At 35.9% G+C, this 20,033-nt stretch overlaps 1 protein-coding gene across 1 annotated transcript in view; it reads left to right on the top strand.

The window, feature by feature from the left end:
• The window catches only part of RIT2 (Ras like without CAAX 2), a 601,483-nt gene that overhangs the window by 555,585 nt on the left and 25,865 nt on the right, over positions 1-20,033 (top strand). Inside the window, 1 exon segment of the mRNA XM_057698203.1 lies at positions 8,965-8,987. Coding sequence (XP_057554186.1) covers positions 8,965-8,987 — 23 coding nt within the window.

Raw genomic sequence — 20,033 nt, forward strand, 5'->3', positions numbered from 1 at the left:
AGCAACTCATGCAGCTCAATATCAAGAAAAAAAACAAAACAAAACAAAACAAAAACCCATCCAAAAGTGGGTGGAGGACCTAAATAGACATTTCTCCAAAGAAGACATACAGATGGCTAACAAGCACATGAAAAGATGCTCAATGTCACTAGTTTTTAGAGCAATGCAAGTCAAAATCACAAGGTATTACCTCACACTGGTCAGAATGGCCATCATCTAAAAATTTATAAACAATAATGCTGGAAAGGGTGTGGAGAAAAGGGTACTCTCCTGCACTGTTGGTGGGAATGTAAGTTGGTACAGCCACTATGGAAAACAGTTTGGAGATTCCATAAAAAACTAAAAATAGAACCACCATATGATCCAGCAATCCCACTACTGGGCATATACCCTAAGAAAACTGTAATTCAAAAAAATATATGTACCACAATGTTTATTGCAGCACTATTTACAATAGCCAGGACATGTAAGCAATCTAAAAACCTATCAACAGATGAGTGGATAAAGATGTGGCACATATATACAGTAGGATATTATTCAGCCATTAAAAGGAATGAAATTGAGTTGTTTGTAGTGAGATGGGTGGACCTAGAGTCTGTCATACAGAGTGAGGTAAGTCAGAAGGATAAAAACAAATACTGTATGCTAACACATATATATGGAATCTAAAACAATGGTACTGATGAATCCAGTGGCAGGGCATGATTAAAGGCATAGATATAGAGAACAGATTTGAGGACAAGGTGGGGAGGGTAGGCTGGGATGAAGTGAGAGAGTAATATTGACATATATACAGTACCAAGTGTGAAATAGATGGTTAGTGGGAAGCTGCTGCATAACACAGGGAGATCAACTCAATGATTGGTGATGAACTAAAGGGGTGGGATAGGGAGGGTGGAAGGAAGGCTCAAGAGGGAGGGGATATGGGGATATGTGTATAAATACAGTTAATTCACTTTGTTGTACAGCAGAAACTGGCACAACATTGTAAACCAATTATACTCCAATAAAAATCTGAAAACAAAAACTTTTCTATTTCATCACTTTAAGTATATCATGCCACTCCCCTCTGGCCACAGAGTTTCTGTTGAAAAATCAGCTGATAAACTTACAGGGATTCCTTTGTGTGCTATTTGTTGCTTTTCCCTGGCTGCTTTTTTTAAAATTAATTAATTAATTATTTCTCTGTTGGGTCTTCATTGCTACATGAGGGCTTTCTCTAGTTGCTGCAAGCGGGGGCTACTCTTCATTGTGGTACATGGGCTTCTCATTGCTGTGATTCTCTTGTGAAGCATGGGCTCTAGGCACACAGTCTTCAGTAGTGGGAGCATGCATGCTCAGTAGATGTGGCTTGCGGTCTCTAGAGCACAGGCTAAGTAGTTGTGGTGCATGGGCTTTAGTTGCTATGCAGCATGTGGGATCTTCCTAGACCAGGATTGAACCCATGTCCCCTGCATTGGCAGGTGGATTCTTAACCACTGCACCAAGGAAGATCTCCCTTGCTGCTCTTAATATGTTTTATATGTATGTATTTTTTCACTTACTCACATATTTATTCATTGTGTAAATATTAATTTCAAAATGCTTTGTGGATGAGGAAAGAAAGAATAAAAGATAATGTACTCATGTTCTCTCTGTTAATTTCTATTTGTTTTGTTTGTCATTTTTGCTTTGCTGTACTAAAGGTTTTTATTAGTTACCTATTTTATACATATTAGTATATACATGTCAAGCCCAACCTCCCAGTTCCCGTTTTCCCCTCCTGATGTCCATATGTTTGTTCTCTACATCTGTGTCTCTATTTCTGCCTTGCAAACAAGTTCATGTGTACCATTTTTCTAAATTCCACATATATGCCTTAATATAAAATATTTGTTTTTTCCTTTCTGAGTTACTCCACTCTGTATGACAGTCTCTAGGTCCATCCACAACTCTACAACTTACCCACTTTCATTCCTTTTTATGGCTGAGTAATATTTCATTGTATATATATATATATATATATATCACATCTTCTTAATCTATTTGTCTGTCAATGGACATTGAAGTTGATTCCATGACCTGGCTATTTTAAATAGTGCTGCAATGAACATTGGGATGTGTGTATCCTTTTGAATTATGATTTTCTCTGGGTATATTCCTAGTAGTGGGATTGCTGGGTCATATGGTAATTCTAATTTTTTTTTTAAGTAACCTCCATAGTGTTCTTTACAGTGGCTATATCAATTTATATTCCCAGCAACAGTGCAAGAGGGAACCATTTTCTCCACACCCTCTCCAGCATTTATTGTTTGCAGATTTTCTGATGATGCCCATTCTGACCAGTGTGAGGTGATACCTCATTGTAGTTTTGATTTGCATTTCTCTAATAATGAGTGATGTTGAGCAGATTTTCATCTTGGCCATTTGTATATCTTCTTTGGAGAAATGTCTACTTAGGTCTTTTGATTGGGTTGCTTGTTTCTTTGATGTTGAGCTGCATGAGCTGCTTATATATTTTGGAGATTAATCCTTTGTTGATTCATTTGCAAATATCTTCTCCCATTCTGAAGGTTGTATTTTCACCTGATTTATGGTTTACTTTGCTGTGCAAAAGCTTTTGTTTCATTAGGTTCCATTTGTTTACTTTTTTTTGCCATTATTCTAGGAGGTGGGTAAAAAAAGACCTTGCTTGATTTATGTCAAAGATTGTTCTTCCTATGTTTTCTTCTAAGAGTTTCATAGTGTCCAGTCTCACATTTAGGTCTTTAATCCATTTTGAGTTTATTTTTTGTGTGGTGTTAGGGAGTGTTCTAATTTCATTCTTTTACATATAGCTGTCCAGTTTTTGCAGTACCACTTATTGAAGGGGAAGTTTTTTCTCCATTGTATATCCTTGCCTCTTTTGTCATAGATTAGTTGACCATAGGTTCATGGGTTTATCTCTGGGCTTTCTATCTTGTTCCATTAATCTATATTTCTGTTTTTGTTCCTGTACCATATTCTCTTGATTACTATATCTTTGTAGTATAGTCTGAATTCAGGGAGTCAGATTCCTCCAGCTCGTTGTTATTTTTTTTTTTTTTTCTCTCAAGATAGTTTTAGCTATTCAGGATCTTTTTTGCCTCCATACATATTTTAAGATTTTTTGTTCTAGTTCTGTAAAACATACTGTTGGTAATTTAATAGGAATTGCATTGAATTTGTAGATTTCTTTAGGTAGTATAGTCATCTGCACAATATTGAATCTTCCAATCCAAGAATATGGTATATCTCTGCATCTGTTTGTGTAATCTTTGATTTCTTTCATCAGTGTCTTATAGTTTTCCAAGTACAGGTCTTTTACCTCCTTAAATAGGCTTATTCCCAGGTGTTTTATTCTTTTGGTTGCAGTGGTGAATGTGATCAGTTCCTTAATTTATCTTTCTTATCTTTCATTGTTAGCATATAGGAATGCAAGGGAATTCTTGCATTCATTTTGAATCCTGAAACTTTACCAAATTCATTGCTGAGCTCTAGTAGTTTTCTGGTGGCATCTTCAGGATTTTCTACATATAGTGTCATGTAATCTGCAAACAGTGACAGTTTTATTTCTTCTTTTCCAAATTGTATTCCTTTTATTTCTTTTTCTTCTCTGTTTGCTGTACCTAGGATTTCCAAAAATGTGTTGAATACGAGTGAGGAGAATGGACATCCACGTCTTGTTCTTGATCTTACAGGAAATGCTTTCAGTTTTTCACCATTGAGAATGATGTTTGCTGTGTGTTTGTCATATATGGCTTTCATTATATTGAGGTAGGTTCCCTCTATGCCCACTTACTGGAGTTTTTTTTATTTTATTTTTTATCATAAATGGGTGTTGGATTTGTAAAAATCTTTTTCTACATCTATTGAGATGATCATATGCTTTTTATTCTTCAGTTTGTTAATATGGTGTACCACATTTCTTTGTTTGCATATATTGAAAAATCCTTGCATTACTGGGATATATCTCACTTGATCATGGTGCATGATCCTTTTTTTTTTTTTTTTTTTTTTTGAAGTGAGAACAATACTTTATTCCTTTTTATGGCAGGATAATATGCTCTTATATGGATTTTAAACAAAACAAACACTTTGTTTATTCATTCATCAGTTGATGGCCAGTTGGATGCATGATCCTTTTAATATGTTGTTGGGTTTGGTTTGCTAGTATTTTGTTGAGGATTTTTGTGTCTATATTCATCCGTTATATTGGTCTGCAATTTTTATTTTTTTGTAGTATCTTTGTCTGGTTTTGGTATCAGGGTGATGGTGGCCTTGTAGAATGAGTGTGGGAGTGTTCTCCCCTTGCAATTTTTTGGAAGGGTTTGAGAAGGATAGGTGTTAGCTCTTCTCTAAATGTTTGATATAATTCACCTGTGAAGTTATCTGGTCCAGAACTTCTCTTTGTTGGGAGATTTTTAATCACAGTTTCAATTTCAATACTTGTGATTGGTCTTTTCATATTTTCTATTTATTCCTGGTTCAGTCTTGTAAGATTATACCTTTCTAAGAGTTTTTCCATTTCTTCCAGGTTGTCCATTTTATTGGCATGTAGTTGCTTGTAGTAGTCTCTTATGATCTTTTGTATTTCTGTGGTGTCCATTTTATCTTCTCTTGTTTCATTTCTCATTTTATTGGTTTGAGTCCTCTCCCTCTTTTTCTTGATGAGTCTTGCTAAAGATTTATCAATTTTGTTTATCTTCTCAAAGAACCAGCTTTTAGTTTTATTGATCTTTGCTATTGTTTTCTTTTTCTATTGTTTCTATTTCATTTATTTCTGCTATGATCTTTATGATTACTTTCCTTCTATTCTTTGGGTTTTGTTTTTCTTCTTTCTCTAGTTGCTTTAGGTGTAATGTTAGGTTGTTTATTTGAGATTTTTCTTGTTTCTTGAGGTGTGATTGTATTGCTGTAAACTTCTCTCTTAGAACTGCTATTACTGCATCCTGTATGGCTTGGATCATCATGTTTTCATTGTCATGTGTCTCTAGGTGTTTTGTTTTGTTTTTTTCCTCTATGATTTCTTTAGTGGTTTCTTGGTTTTTTAGTAGCATATTAGTTAACCTCCATGTGATTTTGTTTTTTTAATGTTTCTTTGTTTGTTTTGTAATTTATTTCTAATCTCATAGTATTGTGGTCAGAAGAGATGACTGATACAGTTTGAATTTTCTTAAATTTACTGAGGTTTGATTTGTGACCTAAGATGTGTTCTATCCTCTAGAATGTTCTGTGTGCACTTGAGAAGAAAGTGTAATCTGTTGTTTTCAGAGTAAATGTCCTATAAATATCAATTATATCTCTCTGGTCTATTGTGTCATTTAAAGCTTGTGTTTCCTTACTAATTTTCTGTCTGGATGACCTGTCCATTGGTGTAAGTGAGGTGTTAAAGTCCCCCACAATTATTGTTTTATTGTCAGTTTCATCTTTTATAGCTGTTAGCATTTGCCTTATGTATTGAGGTGCTCCTATGTTAGATGCATATATATTTATAATTAGTATATATTTTTATTGGATTGATCTTTTGATCATTATGTAGTGTCCTTCCTTGCCTCTAGTAACAATCTTCATTTTAAAGTCTATTTTATCTGGTATGAGTATTGCTACTCCGGCTTTCTTTTGATTTCTATTTGCACAGAATACCTTTTCTCATCCCTTCACTTTCAATCTGTATGTGTCCCTAGGTGTGAAGTTGGTCTCTTCTACACAGCATGCATACTGGTCTTGTTTTTTTAAATCATTTCAGCCAGTCTGTGTCTTTTAGTTTGAGCAGTTAATCCATTCACATTTAAGGTAATTATCAATAGGTATTTTCCTATTACTATTTTCTTAACTGTTTTAATTGGTCCTTTTCTTCTCTTGTGTTTTCCACTTAGAGAAGTTTCTTTAGCATTTGTTGTAAAGCTGGTTTGGTGAAGCTGAATTCTCATAGCTTTTTCTTGTTTGTAAAGCTTCTGATTTTCTGCATCGAATCTGAAAGATATCCTTGCTAGGTAGAGTATTCTTGGTTGTTTTTTCTTCCCTTTTATCACTTTAAATATATCATGCCCTTGGCTTTCAGAGTTTCTGCTGAGAAATCATCTATTACTCTTGTGGGAGTTCCCTTGTATGTTATTTGTCATTTTTCCTTTGTTGCTTTCAATAATTTTTCTGTGTCTTTAATTTTTGTCATTTTGATTACTGTGTGTCTCTGTGTGTTTCTCCTTGGGGTTATCTTGCCTGGCACTCTCTGCACTTCCTGACCCTGAGTGGCTATTTTCTTTGTCATGTTAGGGAAGTTTTCAACTATAAACTCTTCAAACATTTTCTTGGGTCTTTTCTCTCTCTCTTCTCCTTCTGGTACCCCTATAATCTGATTGTTGGTTCATTTAATGTTGTCCCAGATGTCTCTTAGGCTGTCTTCATTTCTTTTCATTCATTTTTCTTTACTCTGTTCTGTGGCAGTGATTGCCATCATTCTGTCTTCCAGGTCAGTTATCTGTTCTTGTGCCTCAGTTACTTTGCTATTGATTCTTCCTAGTGCATTGTTCATTACAGTTATTGTATTGTTATCTCTGTTGGTTGTTGTTGTTGTTGTTCTTTAGTTTTTCTAGGTCTTTGTTAAACATTTCTTGAATCTTCTCTATCTGTGTTTCCATTCTTTTTTCCAAGGTCCTGTATGATATTCACTGTCATTATTCTGGATTCTTTTTCTGGAAAGTTGTCTATTTCCACTTCATTTGGTTGTTTTTCTGGGGTTTTAACTTGTTCCTTCACCTGGGACATAGACCTCTGCATTTTCATTTTGTCTATCTTTCTGTGATTGTGGTTTTCCTTCTGCAAGCTGCAGGCTTGTAGTTCTTCTTGCTTCTGCTGTCTGCCCTCTTCTTTGTATTTAATTTTTGTTAGTTTGATTAATATGTGTCTTGGTGTGCTTCTCCTAGGGTTTATCCTGTATGGGACTCTCTGACCTTCCTGGAATTGGGTGGCTCTTTACTTTCTTGTGTTAGGGAAGTTTTCAACTATAATCTCTTTGAATATTTTCTCAGACCCTTTATTTTTTTCTTCTTCTTTGGAGACACTTAGAATTTGAATACTGGTGATTTTAGTGATGTCCCAGAGGTCTCTGAGACTGTCTTCAATTCTTTTCATTCTTTTTTCTTTGCTCCTTGGCAGTTATTTCCACTGTTATATCTTCCAGCTCCCTTATTTATTCTTCTGCCTCTGTTAGTCTGCTATTCATTCCTTCTAGTGTGTTTTTCATTTTAGTTATTGTATGGTTCATCTCTGTTTGTTTGTTCTTTAGTTCTTCTAGATCTTTTTTAAACATTCAATTTGTGCCTCCATTCTATTTCTGAGATTTTAGATCATCTTTACTATCATTACTCTGAATCTTTTTTTTTTCAGATAGGTTGCCCATCTTGTATTTTTTTTTTTTTATCTTGTTACTTCATCTGTAACTTTTTTTTTGTCACCTCAGTTTTTGATGGATGGCTGTGTTCCTGTCTTACTGTTTGTTTGGCCTGAGGCTTCTAGCAGTGGAATTTGCAGGTAGTTGGGTAGAGCAGGATCTTGATGCTGAGATGAGGACCTCTTGGAGACCTCACTCCAATTAATATTACCTGGGGTCTGAGGTTCTTTGCTAGTCCAGTGGCTAGTCCATTGTTCTCCCACTACAGGAGCACAGGCCCAATCCCTGGTCTGTGAACCAAGATCCCACAAGCTGCATGGCACAGGAAAAAAAAAAAAAAAAGCATAACAAAAACAAGGAATACAAAATAAAATAAAATTAGAAAACTAGCAGATATGTTAGAAAAAATAAAAACATAAATGAAACAATTGGAAGATAAAACAGAACCAAAAATAGAAAAAGAAAAGAAAAAAAGCCAGAAGAGGCCTTGGCTTTGAGGAGTGGTGGGAACAGGGCTTAGGTGGAGTTTAGATGGGGGTGGGTTCCTATACTCAGGACTAATGCACCCATGCAGCCAGCAAAGGCCCAGGGTGTGGAGTGGGGCAGAGCTTAGGCTCAGCACAGCTCAGAGAGGAGAGGTGGGGGTGGAGTGTCTCTGGCCTCAGAGTGCAGAGGATCAGGTCCAGGATCTCAGCATGCTCACTGGGGCCCTAGTTGTCAGGAGAAACACTTGCCATGTCCCCCTGCCCCAATTCTCAGATCCCTTAGGGTCTCTCCCTATTAGCCTCTACTCTTCCTCCCCCTCCTCCCTCCCATGTCCCCAGGACCTGTTTGGCTAGAGGGGGCTTGGAGATTGTAGGACTAGGTCTGGGACCCCAGCAGGCTCCCCAGGGTCCAGTGGGTGGGGTAAATGTGTTCTTCCCCAATCCTCCAATCCCCAAGTGTCCCCCACCATTCGCCTCTACTCTTCCTCCCCTCTCTAGCTCCTATGACTGGTTTTCTGGTGTATGTGGAAAGAGATATAAGGATCTACAGCAAACCACTAGGAAGTTAGTTTGTTATTAATAAGATAAAAGAGCACAAGGGAATGGGAAACAATATGCATTCATGGGAAATGGGTGTGCTGAATTGATTTTTAGACATTATATTTGACACTGGGGAAATTCAGTTAGATATATTCAGGGAGTAATGAGAAATTTAGCAGAGAGAGTATGGCTGGAGGCCACACAGATGTGATAGATGTTTTGATGCAGGTAGAATTTTAAAGTATGAAAGTGAATAAATGTGTTTAGAAAATGTGTATAGGCAGACCTACCTCAAATAATCATGGCTTGTACAGGTCAAGAGTAAACATGAAGGTCCCTAGAGGTTTCAAGGTCAACCTCTCTCCTCTCTTTTTACCCTTGATTTATCCTTCATCTCAAAAGCCCTTATATCTACACAACTGAGTTCTATCACATTCCCTTCTCACTCACTCTATCCCTCACAGATAATCATTATTTGACCACCTCCCCATATAGAGGTATGCTCACTGTTAAAGAAAAAAACTTCCATTGAAAAGTTGGCCAAAGAAGTAGATTTAAGGCCTTTTGGACAGGTAATTCTGAAGTCCCAGATATCAAGTTCTAGAAAGTATGGAATCCATTGTAGTATCTACTCTTGATCTCTTTACTCTGTGTGGATGGATATCACAGGAGAGAGCCAGAGAAATGGCTCTTAAGTTCCAAGACCACCTGGGCAAAGGCCCTTGTCACTCAAGTCTAAGGACAGTACTACTAATGGTAAGAGGTGGTCTAGATATTTCCCAAATCTTAGTGTATGGGTAAAAGAGTAAGGACCAGCAAGAGAGATAGCAAGAGAATCATATTTTCCATAATCCAATGGGGGATAGAATCTAACAGGAGAATAGTGATAAATATTATGGTGAATTTTTATTTTTAATAAAAGATAAAACTACAAAATAATCCTGGGTTTGGAGGTACTAGTAGTTTCGTTTTACTTAAAAAAACAGTACAATAAATCTTTAATTAATCCATTATTTAGTAAAATAGGGGAGAATCTTTTTTTTAATATTTTTAAGAACTGTAGGAAAATACACATAGCATAAAATTTACCATCTTAACCATTTTAAAATGCACAGTTCAGTAGTGTTAAGTACATTTAACTATTGTTATTCAACCAATCTCCAGAATTCTTTTCAACTTGCAAAGCTAACACTCTATACCCATTTAACAACTTCTCATTTTTCTCTTTGCTCAGACCCTGGAAATTATCACTCACTCTCTGCCTCTGTGAATTTGACTACAATGGGTGCCTCATATAAGTGGAAGCATACAGTAATTGTCATTTTGTGATTGACATTTCATTTAGCATAATAAACTTAAGATCCATCTATGTTGTAGCATGTGTCAGAATTTCCTTCCTTTTTAAGGCTGAATAATATTCCATTGTGTACATATACAACAACTTGCTTATCCAGTCATCCATCACTGGGCACTTGATTTACTTCCATTACTTAGTTATTGTGAATAATGCTATTTCCATGGGTATACAAATATCTCTTCAATATCTTGCTTTCAATTTTGTGTGGGATTGCTAGATCAAGTAGTAATTGTGTTTTTAACTTTTTGAGGAACTGTTATATTTCCATAGGGGCTGTTCCACTTTGGAAATTCCTACCAACAATACACAAGGATTCCAATTTTCCCACATCCTCATCAACACATTTTCTTTTTTCATTTCCGTTTTTGATAGTAACCATCCTAATAGGTGTGAGGTGATTTCTCATTGTGGTTTTGATTTTCATTTTCCTAATGATCAGGGATGTTCAGTATTTTTCCAAGTGCTCATTGAGTATAACTATTCAAAGCTTTTGCCTGTGTTTTAATCAAGTTGCTTTTGGTTGTTGTTGTTATTGTTGAGAATATTCGATGTTTTGCTTTGAAAATTAACTTTTTAAAAAATGAACTGATGGTAATAACAGGTTCAGTCTTTTTTTTTTTCTTTCCTTTCCTTCCTATTTTTCTTCCTTCCTTCTTCTTTTAATGTCTGTACTTGGATGGGAGATTGTTTTGAGAAGTCAACTCAGAGACATAACTGAAATCTATTTTATTTTTTAATTCTCCACTCATTGTGAACAGGCATGGGAAAGGAGGAAATTTAATATTGTCAATTAATGATATCTCCTTCCCTTACAAAAAAATATCAATCCTTTCCTTTGGCATTTTAGTTAGTTCTTGTTTAAGGCTATCCTATTACAGGTAACTATATAACCAGACCTAAGTGATCTTGTTTGCCACAGTCTGGTTCACAGTCTTATCTTCAAGAGCTTGGGCTGAGGTTTCACACCTAGAACAAGACTCATGCCAAAGGAAGGGAATGCTAATTCACAATTCTCTCATTCTCTCTCTCTCTTCCTGTTCCATCAATCTTCTCTCTCTCTCTAGAAGTTGCATAAATGTATGTAGGTAGTAAGGGAGGAAGATATGGAGAAGGGATTAGTATCTGCTTTTATTTCCATGAAAAGCTCTGTTTTGGGGACATTATGACTTCTCTGCTGGCTATGGATACTAGTGACTACCCCATAGGCTAATCTGTTTGTTGACACTGACCTGAAATATCTGTGCTGTATTGGTTTGTCTTTTAATGTCCAAGTGGTCTGAAGGAATTCTGCCATTGGAGATATCAGTTACATTTCCTTCCCATTCTCATCCAGTGACTCTGCAGTTCTTCCAGAGACTGATACTTGGCTCCCTGGAGCAGTTTCTGAGTGGCCAAGCAGAATCTGCAGTTTCTTCCCAAATCAGATATAGGCCACAAGAAAGCCTGGGGATTTTGGCCATGACTGCCTTGGTTCTGGGTTTTATCTTGACTACCTTGGAAATCAATATTGGATTTCTCCCAATGCATTATGTTCCTCTACACTTTCCCTAGGGTTCATTCCCCATAGTGAGAATAACAGCATAGCATCAGAAAACATTCAGTCTCCAGCTAGGAAACAGGACCCCATTCTTACAGACACAAACATATTTTACAAGTAATCCTAGATAGAATGGCCCTCTAAATTACATGAGATGGGGAGGGGAAAGAATAGATACTATCCTCTTCACTAGTTTTTTATGTGGCAAGAAAACATTGTTTTTACTTTGTAGCTTATTTAAAGAGATTTCTGGAGGCAAATAATTCCCATTTAGTCCTTGAAACTTGAAGTAAAATATAAATATCTAGCACCAGGAAATCAGGCTCCCATTGAACCTGGCCATTTGAAATTTATCTTCTTTGTTTCTAACTTTCTACAGTAATTCCTGTAGTCATTGGTAATCCCAAGAGACCAGAAAAGAGTCTCAGTAGTGCTTTACATCACTGTATAATATTTGCTAGAATAAAAACTTGACAGCTGTATTAGTCAGAACCCATTCAGTTCTTATATACCTCCCCACATACTAGTTTAAACAACAACAAAACTGTAAAAAATTAAAAATTGATTTATAAACTCCTATAACTGGAAAACCCAATTCAGTTGGCTTCAGGCATAACTAGATTAAAAGCTGCTAACAGTATCATCAAAATTTTTCTGTTTTTCTTACCTTTCTATTGACGTTTTTACTTAGATAGGAATTTATATTCACAAAAACAAGAAACATGACTATTTCCAAATACTTCTCTCAAAATTCCAAGGAAGGGGATCTCATTAGCTTTGTCTAGGTCATATGTAATCTTGCAAACAAAAATTTGGATAGAGAAATGCAGATCTCTAAGTAGCCAGGCATGGATTATTTGTTTATCCTTAGAGTCCAAAATATAGTCACTTACATCAAAACTATTGGGCTGAGAAATAGAGAAGGGTAACTGTCCCAAGAGATTGGGTTATTATTTCCAAAAATGGAAGAAGGCCCTCTGGGAAAGCAAAAATAATACATGTCTATCACTAAAATGCCTACAAAACCCTATCCAAATCTCAATAAAAAATATACTTCTTACACGAAAGAACCAGATATCTGGGAATTTCTACTTTAGGCAATAGGGAATCAGTCAAAAGGAGCAATAAAATCAGGTTTGAGTTAAAATTTTACTCTATTGCTTTCCACAATTTCACTTTCTCATGGCTTTTTGTCCTTTAATTAAAGTGGGCTTTGGAAGCCATTCACAGAAACCTGCTTCCCTCTGGTAACTAATTAGAGTTATGTCTACTGAATTCCAAGCCACTTGGTTTGTGAAAAGAGCTTCTGAAGAATTATAATTTCACCTGTACCCAAGACAAGGTATCCATGGAAACCTTGAACTTCTAATGACTGGTGGTTGGCAGGCTCAGGTACTCAGAAGGCAATTTATTGCTAGGCTGCCTTTAGACCTGCACTTGGGTTTGCCATTCTGATTTAGATGATTTCACTAATGATATGGAATTACTTCATACCAAAATCTATCCTGAGCTAATTCCAGTATCATTCTGACAAACTCATTTAGGAAGGTGAATGTCCAAACTCAACTAGACAAGCAAGAGTAAGGAGCAAAAATCTCCTGTAAGAATAAGTCAAGGACACAAGGACATGGAATAATTTCTCTCCTTTTTTTTACCTTCAATCAGATATATGTATCCTCCCATACTATATACACTATGCAATATATAAACTATGTACATATATATATATATATATACATATATATATATATATAGTATGCCTGTGTAAATAATAAAAATACATGCAAACATTAAATACATATACACACATACATAAAAGAATAGTCTTTCTCCTTAAACCAGGGCTGAAGACCACTAATGCCAATACACTCCCTCCTCTCCCTGGACCTTGGGTTTTGCTTTTGTCCTCTGGCATGTGAGAGCTGACCTTAGCAGAGAGTCAGTTGTCTTAAATATGGCAGGCCATCTATCAATTCCTCCCCAGGATGTTGGAGTTCCTTTTAATCTCACCTGTATTTTTCCAGGGGAGATTTACAAAAGGCACAAACAGAATTTTAATGTTATAAAATACCTATGGAGGCAGTAAATATTTCCTTTCTTATGAGGACAGGCTGTATATCAACTGGTCTGAGAAAATATGAAGACTTTTTCCAAGATAGTTTATTGTATTCAAATTGTCTGTGAACTGGGTGATTTGAATTACTCTTCTCGTGTTACTGAATGCCTGAATCTTGTAAGAATTTTTTCTTCTGACAAAAACAAAATATTAATTACTTTCATAATTGCAAAATATTCACCCTGCTAATTTGCAGGTGCATTCATTATGCATTCCTAATGGGTATTTCAAGTCCTCATTGAAAAGAAAATATAGGCTCAGGGAAGCTTACTGATGAAGGGTAGACTGAGTGCCCCTAAATATAAGGCAATAATCTTTTCAAGATCGCTAGATAAATGGACTCAAATTTCTCAGATCAGCTAGCAAGTAAACACTATAAACTAAATAAGGCTGCATCACAAATTAGTTTGGTCAGTGAACTTTTGCTTTAATTATTTGTGCTAATACTTTGCAGCTTCCTTGGAGATGGCATGTACTTAGTGAAATAAGGTTAGTAGAAAATCTTCCCATAGCAATCTTATACAAGTCTGCAGATTAGAAGGGAACACTAGTGATGTTGCGATGCTGTGACTTTATTTTGTCAATCTAATTCATTCAACACATTTGTAACAAATCTCTGCTGTAGCTAAATTCTGAGAATAGGAAATTAACATGATTATTTCTACCCTTAATTGGTGCTGTTTATGAAGAAAAAAGGCATATGGCCTATAAGATACCTGGGAAGATGTATGGGGTGGGGGTAAAGATAACACTTTACATCAAAGACATTGGAAGTTCATCTGTACATTTTTCTGACTTACTTCACTGTATATGACAGACTCTAGGTGCATCCACATCTCTGCAAATGACTCAATTTCCTTCCTTTTTATGGCTGAGTAATATTCCATTGTATATGTGTACCACATCTTTATCTGTTTAGCACAGGGAGCTCAGTTTGGTGCTCTGTGATGATCTAGATTGGTGGGATTGGGGAGTGGGGAGAAGGTCCAAGAGGGAGGGGATATATGTATACATATAGCTTATTCACTTTGTTGTGCAGCAGAAACTAACACAACATTGTAAAGCAATTACACTACAATAAAAAAAATCAACTTTTCTGCAAAAAAAAAAAAAAGACATTGGAGATAAAATCTTTAAGGAATGCAAATCTGCTTGCATTCCTGGAAAATGTATGTAGGCAGAGGAAATTATACATTCAGGAAAATGCAAGCAGTTTTAAATGTCTGGAGTGTAGAGTATAGAAGGTGAGGTGTGGTTAGCAACTGGGTGAACTTTGGTAATAATCCTGAAAATGGGACATAAAAAAAGATTGTTTCAGAAAGAGAGGGTGGGCAAGCATGGAAAGAGAAAAGCAAAAATAGCAATGAGTTTGTGAAATCATTGAAAACTGGAGGTAGAAGTAACCTTACATACCTCGTTCTCTCTCCTGATTTTATAGATAAGAATACTGGTATCCAAATTAGTGTGGTAATCATGTTGCTTTGCAGAACATGAACTTAACTCACCTCTTTTAAAATGAAACTCATGTGTAAAAGTCATTTCTAAGTTCTACTGGTTTCTTCTTCCCTGGAGCATTGTTTTTTTGATCCAGATCCCCTCTTCTTTCTCTGACAATTTAAGTTACCCACCTTAGACACCCAAAAAAGCAGAAATATTTGGGGACTCACCATTGTTGATGTTCACCTGGACTCTTCCAGTTAAGTAAACATGTATTGAGGATCTACTATATATGAATACAATGTGTTGGTTCATTTGAGATGAACAAAATCATTGCAAATGTTCACAAGAAACTACATGTTAGAGAAAATGTATTTGGCGGGAGTAAGTCACTGAAGGAAGATATTTCCTAGGAAGCAGACAATGCTAATAATGACATAGCAAAGGGTATATTTCAGCCTTCTATATTTTTGATTGTTTATGTAACAAAGAAATTAAAATGCAGTGACCCAGCTATCTGCCTTTTTCCTAGCGAAGGGCGTAATAATCATTATTGAAAAAGGTCTTTACTGTCTGATGTGGTCAAGCAGTTATGCATCCTTGGTGGTTAGAAAAGTAGTGATCTTAAAATCAAAGTTTTATGGTTGTTGCTACTATTAACTATTTATGTTCTAGAGATTTTTTTTTTTGGTCACACATTATAAGAACAAAGCAAAATGGAGCTATCTACTTGTTCTTCTCATTGAGTCATTTTTTTTTTTTCAGCTTAACATTCCACAGGATGAAGATTGTCTTTGGAAAATAAGACAACACCATGTTCTGAATACAATATACTCATGTCTTCCATGAATGGAAGACATCATCTATGCTTTCCAATATTAAGTGTTGTCCTATAAAAAGAAAGGAGAGTATTATTCTCAATGTCTTTATAAGACCAAAATTAGGACAATAGATAGAAAATCTAGGGAAAATATGTTCTCTTAATATGATTGACTTTCACCCAGTGAGAGCTGTATATTGTGGCCTGGAATTCTCTTATATGTGAATAAAACCATCACTGAAAGTGTCCATAAAAAGTTTGTATGCTCCATGCTCACATCTCATTGCTTTAGAAGCAATGGTATCTGATATTCTTTACAACACTAATGTCTCTAATGTCTGTGACACATGATTTTGTGATCTACCTCTCTACTCAAAATGGCTTGCTTGCACTTAGACAAATCACAATTGGTTAAGGAAACTGAGAATTTTCTCAAATTAGATACCACTGTGAAAGACCAAGATCTGATTTCAAGGGCAGACTTATGTTGTTTTGATAGCTACATATTATGGGAAGTAAATAAACTAAGAAAAATTGAACCCCTAAGACAAATACTCTGTTAATTGAGAGGAGGGATGGAATTTCTAAACAGTCAGTTAATCAGTTAGCTGTCAGAAGGCTCTAGGAAATTATAGAAGTCAAGTTTTCAAGTCAATCTTATGATTATTCTAGGTGAAAGAGACACAGAGGTGAAAACACTTTGTGCGCTCCTGAAATTTAGCCTTGGTAAAGAGCAAGAAAAGTATTAATTGTGATAAAAGACTGAGCAATGAAAACAAATGCTTAGGAATTTTAAAAGGGAGAGTAATCATACCCAGTCTTGGCAATCAACAAATATTTCATAAAGAAGAGCCTAGGAATTATTTTTGAAAAGCCTAATGGATTAGAAGAATGTTGGCTGGTAAAGGACAAGACAGATGAGAAGGAAAAGTAAAAGAATAAAATAATTTTTTATCTTAATGACAATAAGAGGAATACAAGAAGTTTAAAAGGTTATGCAGAAGAAAGATGAGGGAAAAACAACAGGGGGACTGAAACAGTATCTAAGGATTTCGACAGACTGAAAAGAAAGAGCATCTCCACCCTGCATTGATTAAACATACTGGTTGCTTTTGGGGAAAAAAAAAAAAAAGACCTGATTTTAACAAAAAGCTTTTCTGACACTCAATAAAATAAGCCCAAAGGAGTATTCAACCATTCTGAGAATAGATTTGATAAAGGACTCAATTGTATCAGAATAATTCTGAGCATAGAAAGCCCCTTATCGCACTCTCTGGTGATCATCATAAAGATGAGACTCAAACATCTCACCAGGACTGCATGATTTCTGAGTGGAGATAAGCCAGTTGTACATACCAAATGCTTACACAAACAAAGAAGTCCAAATTATAGTACACTTAATATGTAATAAGCATGAAGTGTTCTGTTTATTATCTTATTTACATCCCATTAATCCATTTTAAGTTGCAGTCTTAAAGTTTTAGAGTATTAGAGAGGTTAAGTAACTCAATTAAGGTCACTCAACTAGCAAGTAGCACAGATGGGATTAGAATTCAGGACATTATATTTCAGAAACCATCCTCTTAAATAGGATACGTTTCCCTCTTGTAGCTTAGTAAGACATGCTGTTTTGACTAATGCAGACTATGTTCTCAGCTGCTTCTCAAGAGGATGGAGCACAGATACTGTCAGAGAGCTGACAAGTCAGTGCAGTGATAGTGTTGTTGGCCCTGTTGCTCTGACATGACCAGAATCTGGAAGAGAAAACAGGTGTCACTGACTTGGAGATGCGGTCTCAGGCTACCACTTCTTAATAGACTTGTCAAGATTACCTTCCTTGTACTGGTATGCTATGTGGTCAGCATTGAGAGGCAGGTCATTTTGTCAACTGGGGGAGGGATTGGGCAACTGAGATTGGAAAGGAACAAATGGATGGAGTTTCTAAGGCTATAGAGGAGTTTCCATAACAGTTAAAAGCTGTCATCTGTGCAGCCACTTGAATCTACATATAATACTGCCAAATCTAAAGGGATGGGAACTTACAAATGTACATTCTAGTATAAAAGAAAATTAAAGACTGTAAGTTTTAAAAATATAAATTTGGATTTAATAAAGTTAAAAACCCAGATCCAGATGTCCAGATTCCTTCACCACTTCCATGCAAACCTGATTGCCTTAGGAAGTCTCATCTTTGAACATTTATTTCCAGTGAGCTCAACTTCTCCCATGAACCAGCTTTTCAGCTCCAGAGTCTCTGTGTTCTAGATTACAAGGCAGATATGGTGGTAAAGAGAGAGTCTTGGGTTTTAGTGCCAACCTCAGTATTGAAGAACTATAGTATCTTGGAAATTTAAGTATTCTCAAACTGTTTCCATTTATTTAGTTTACATAAGAAGGAATTTGGAGTGTACAATGCCTAATAACAATTGCAGTTCTAAAATTCAAATTCCCTTTTGACTAAATAGAAAAATCTTTGACAGAAAGGGTTATTTTACAAAGGAATGTGCAATAAGTGTGTGCCTGCAGAAAGTAGTCATTGACAGACATGTGAAAGAAACATACATAATGACTTGGTGGCTTGAAGACAGCCCTAAAAGCCATTGCAACGTTGGATTCTTTTGCTTTGAAAAAATGAGAAACTCTTTTAATTCTGTTAGCCCAACTGATGTCCTCTACTCTTTTAAGGGCCAGACTGTCCCATTAGTAATTATTACTAGGTACACATTTATTAAGTACATTCTGTGTGCTAGAAATTTACTGACTATATTACTGCATAATCTACTGTAATCTGTTTAAGAACTTTCTGAAGAAGACACTACTATTTTTTTTCTTATATGAAGGAGGAGAAAATTGATGTTTGAGAGACAGAGTTACTTATCCAAAGATGGGAATCTGACTTTATTGTGTAGCTAATAGATGTAGGACTAATAACACTATTTTTGAGCACTTGTTATGTATTGCCCACTATGTTACTGATGATGGGGAAATCACAGAAATAAATTGGAGCACTAAATATTTGCCTTGATATTATGGAAATGCGCTTCTGGCTAGAGTGTAAAGGATAGATTTGAGGGGGTCAAATCTGAAGATGGGAAAATCATTTAGGGGATAAATTAACAGAGTCTGAATTAAGGCAATGGCCATGAAAACAGAGAGGGAAGATGTCAGCATAAATAATAAAGGGACAGAAATGAGATGACGTGATTAGCAATTTTATTTAGGGATATGGAAGATAGAAGAATCTAAAAGGATTTCAAAGATTCTTAACGGAATTCTTACTAAGTGTACTGCTGCCATTATCCAAGATGGAACAAAATGTTCCATGGGAGAAAAAAATAATTAATTTGATCACATTAATTTTGAAGTGTTTGTGTGACATTCCAGAACGATTCCCCAGTAGACAGTTGTACACGTGGTGCTGGACTTAATCCAAGAGATGAGGTTTAAAAGCATTAATATGGGACTTGTAAGCACTCTAATGATGACTAATGTTATGTGTTTGAATGAGAGTATGTAAGGAGAAAGTGTTAAAACAGAATAAAAACAAAGTCAAAGACAGAATCCACGGGTACATAATTCTGAGATGAGTGAGAGAACAGTAGGATTTTCGGGACATTTAGAATGAATATTCAGAGAAAATAAGCATAAAGAAGTTATAAAAATCTAGAAAAGGAGTGTAACAAGTGAAAGGAGAAGAGTTTAAAGAAGGAAGTAATCAACTTGTCAAATATTGCAGATGGTGAAGATTATGGTAACCATCTATGAGGGTGAGTCAAAAATTATCTGCACTCCGGTTGTATTAAAACTTCTGTTGGCCACACTGTCTTATCACTGCTTTCCGTTCAAGGCTACTCTCGCCCCAGTCACTGCTGTGCAGCTGTGAATGTATTACATCAGTTCATTTCTAACTGTGGTGTGAGCAAAAATGGATACCCCATTTGTGATTTGCGGAAAGGAAAAGCAGCATGCAATGATTCATTACTTTTTGGTCTGAGGGTGTACCTGGTGCCATCATTTATTGAAAACTTTGTGGGCAGTATGGAGAAAGTGTTTTGTTGTGAAGTAGTGTGGATAGATAGAGAAGTTTAAGGAAGGTAGTACAAGTGTTAGCCACCAAGAAGGAGCCAGATTCACTACTGATGAAGAAGTGAAGACAGTGGTGCATTCATAGCTTGCAGCTCAGCCTAAAACATTTTTTAATGAGGGAATATGAAAGCTTGTTGACAGACAGACAAAGTGTATTGAAAAGGAAGAGGATTATGTCAAAGAATGATGTATTTGTCTTTTCTAAAAGCTAATTAAAATAAATTCTACAACCAGAGTGCAGATGATTTTTGACTCACCTTCATAC

The sequence above is a fragment of the Hippopotamus amphibius genome, chromosome 11 (genome assembly GCF_030028045.1).
Source record: "Hippopotamus amphibius kiboko isolate mHipAmp2 chromosome 11, mHipAmp2.hap2, whole genome shotgun sequence".
In the NCBI taxonomy this organism is placed as follows: domain Eukaryota; kingdom Metazoa; phylum Chordata; class Mammalia; order Artiodactyla; family Hippopotamidae; genus Hippopotamus; species Hippopotamus amphibius.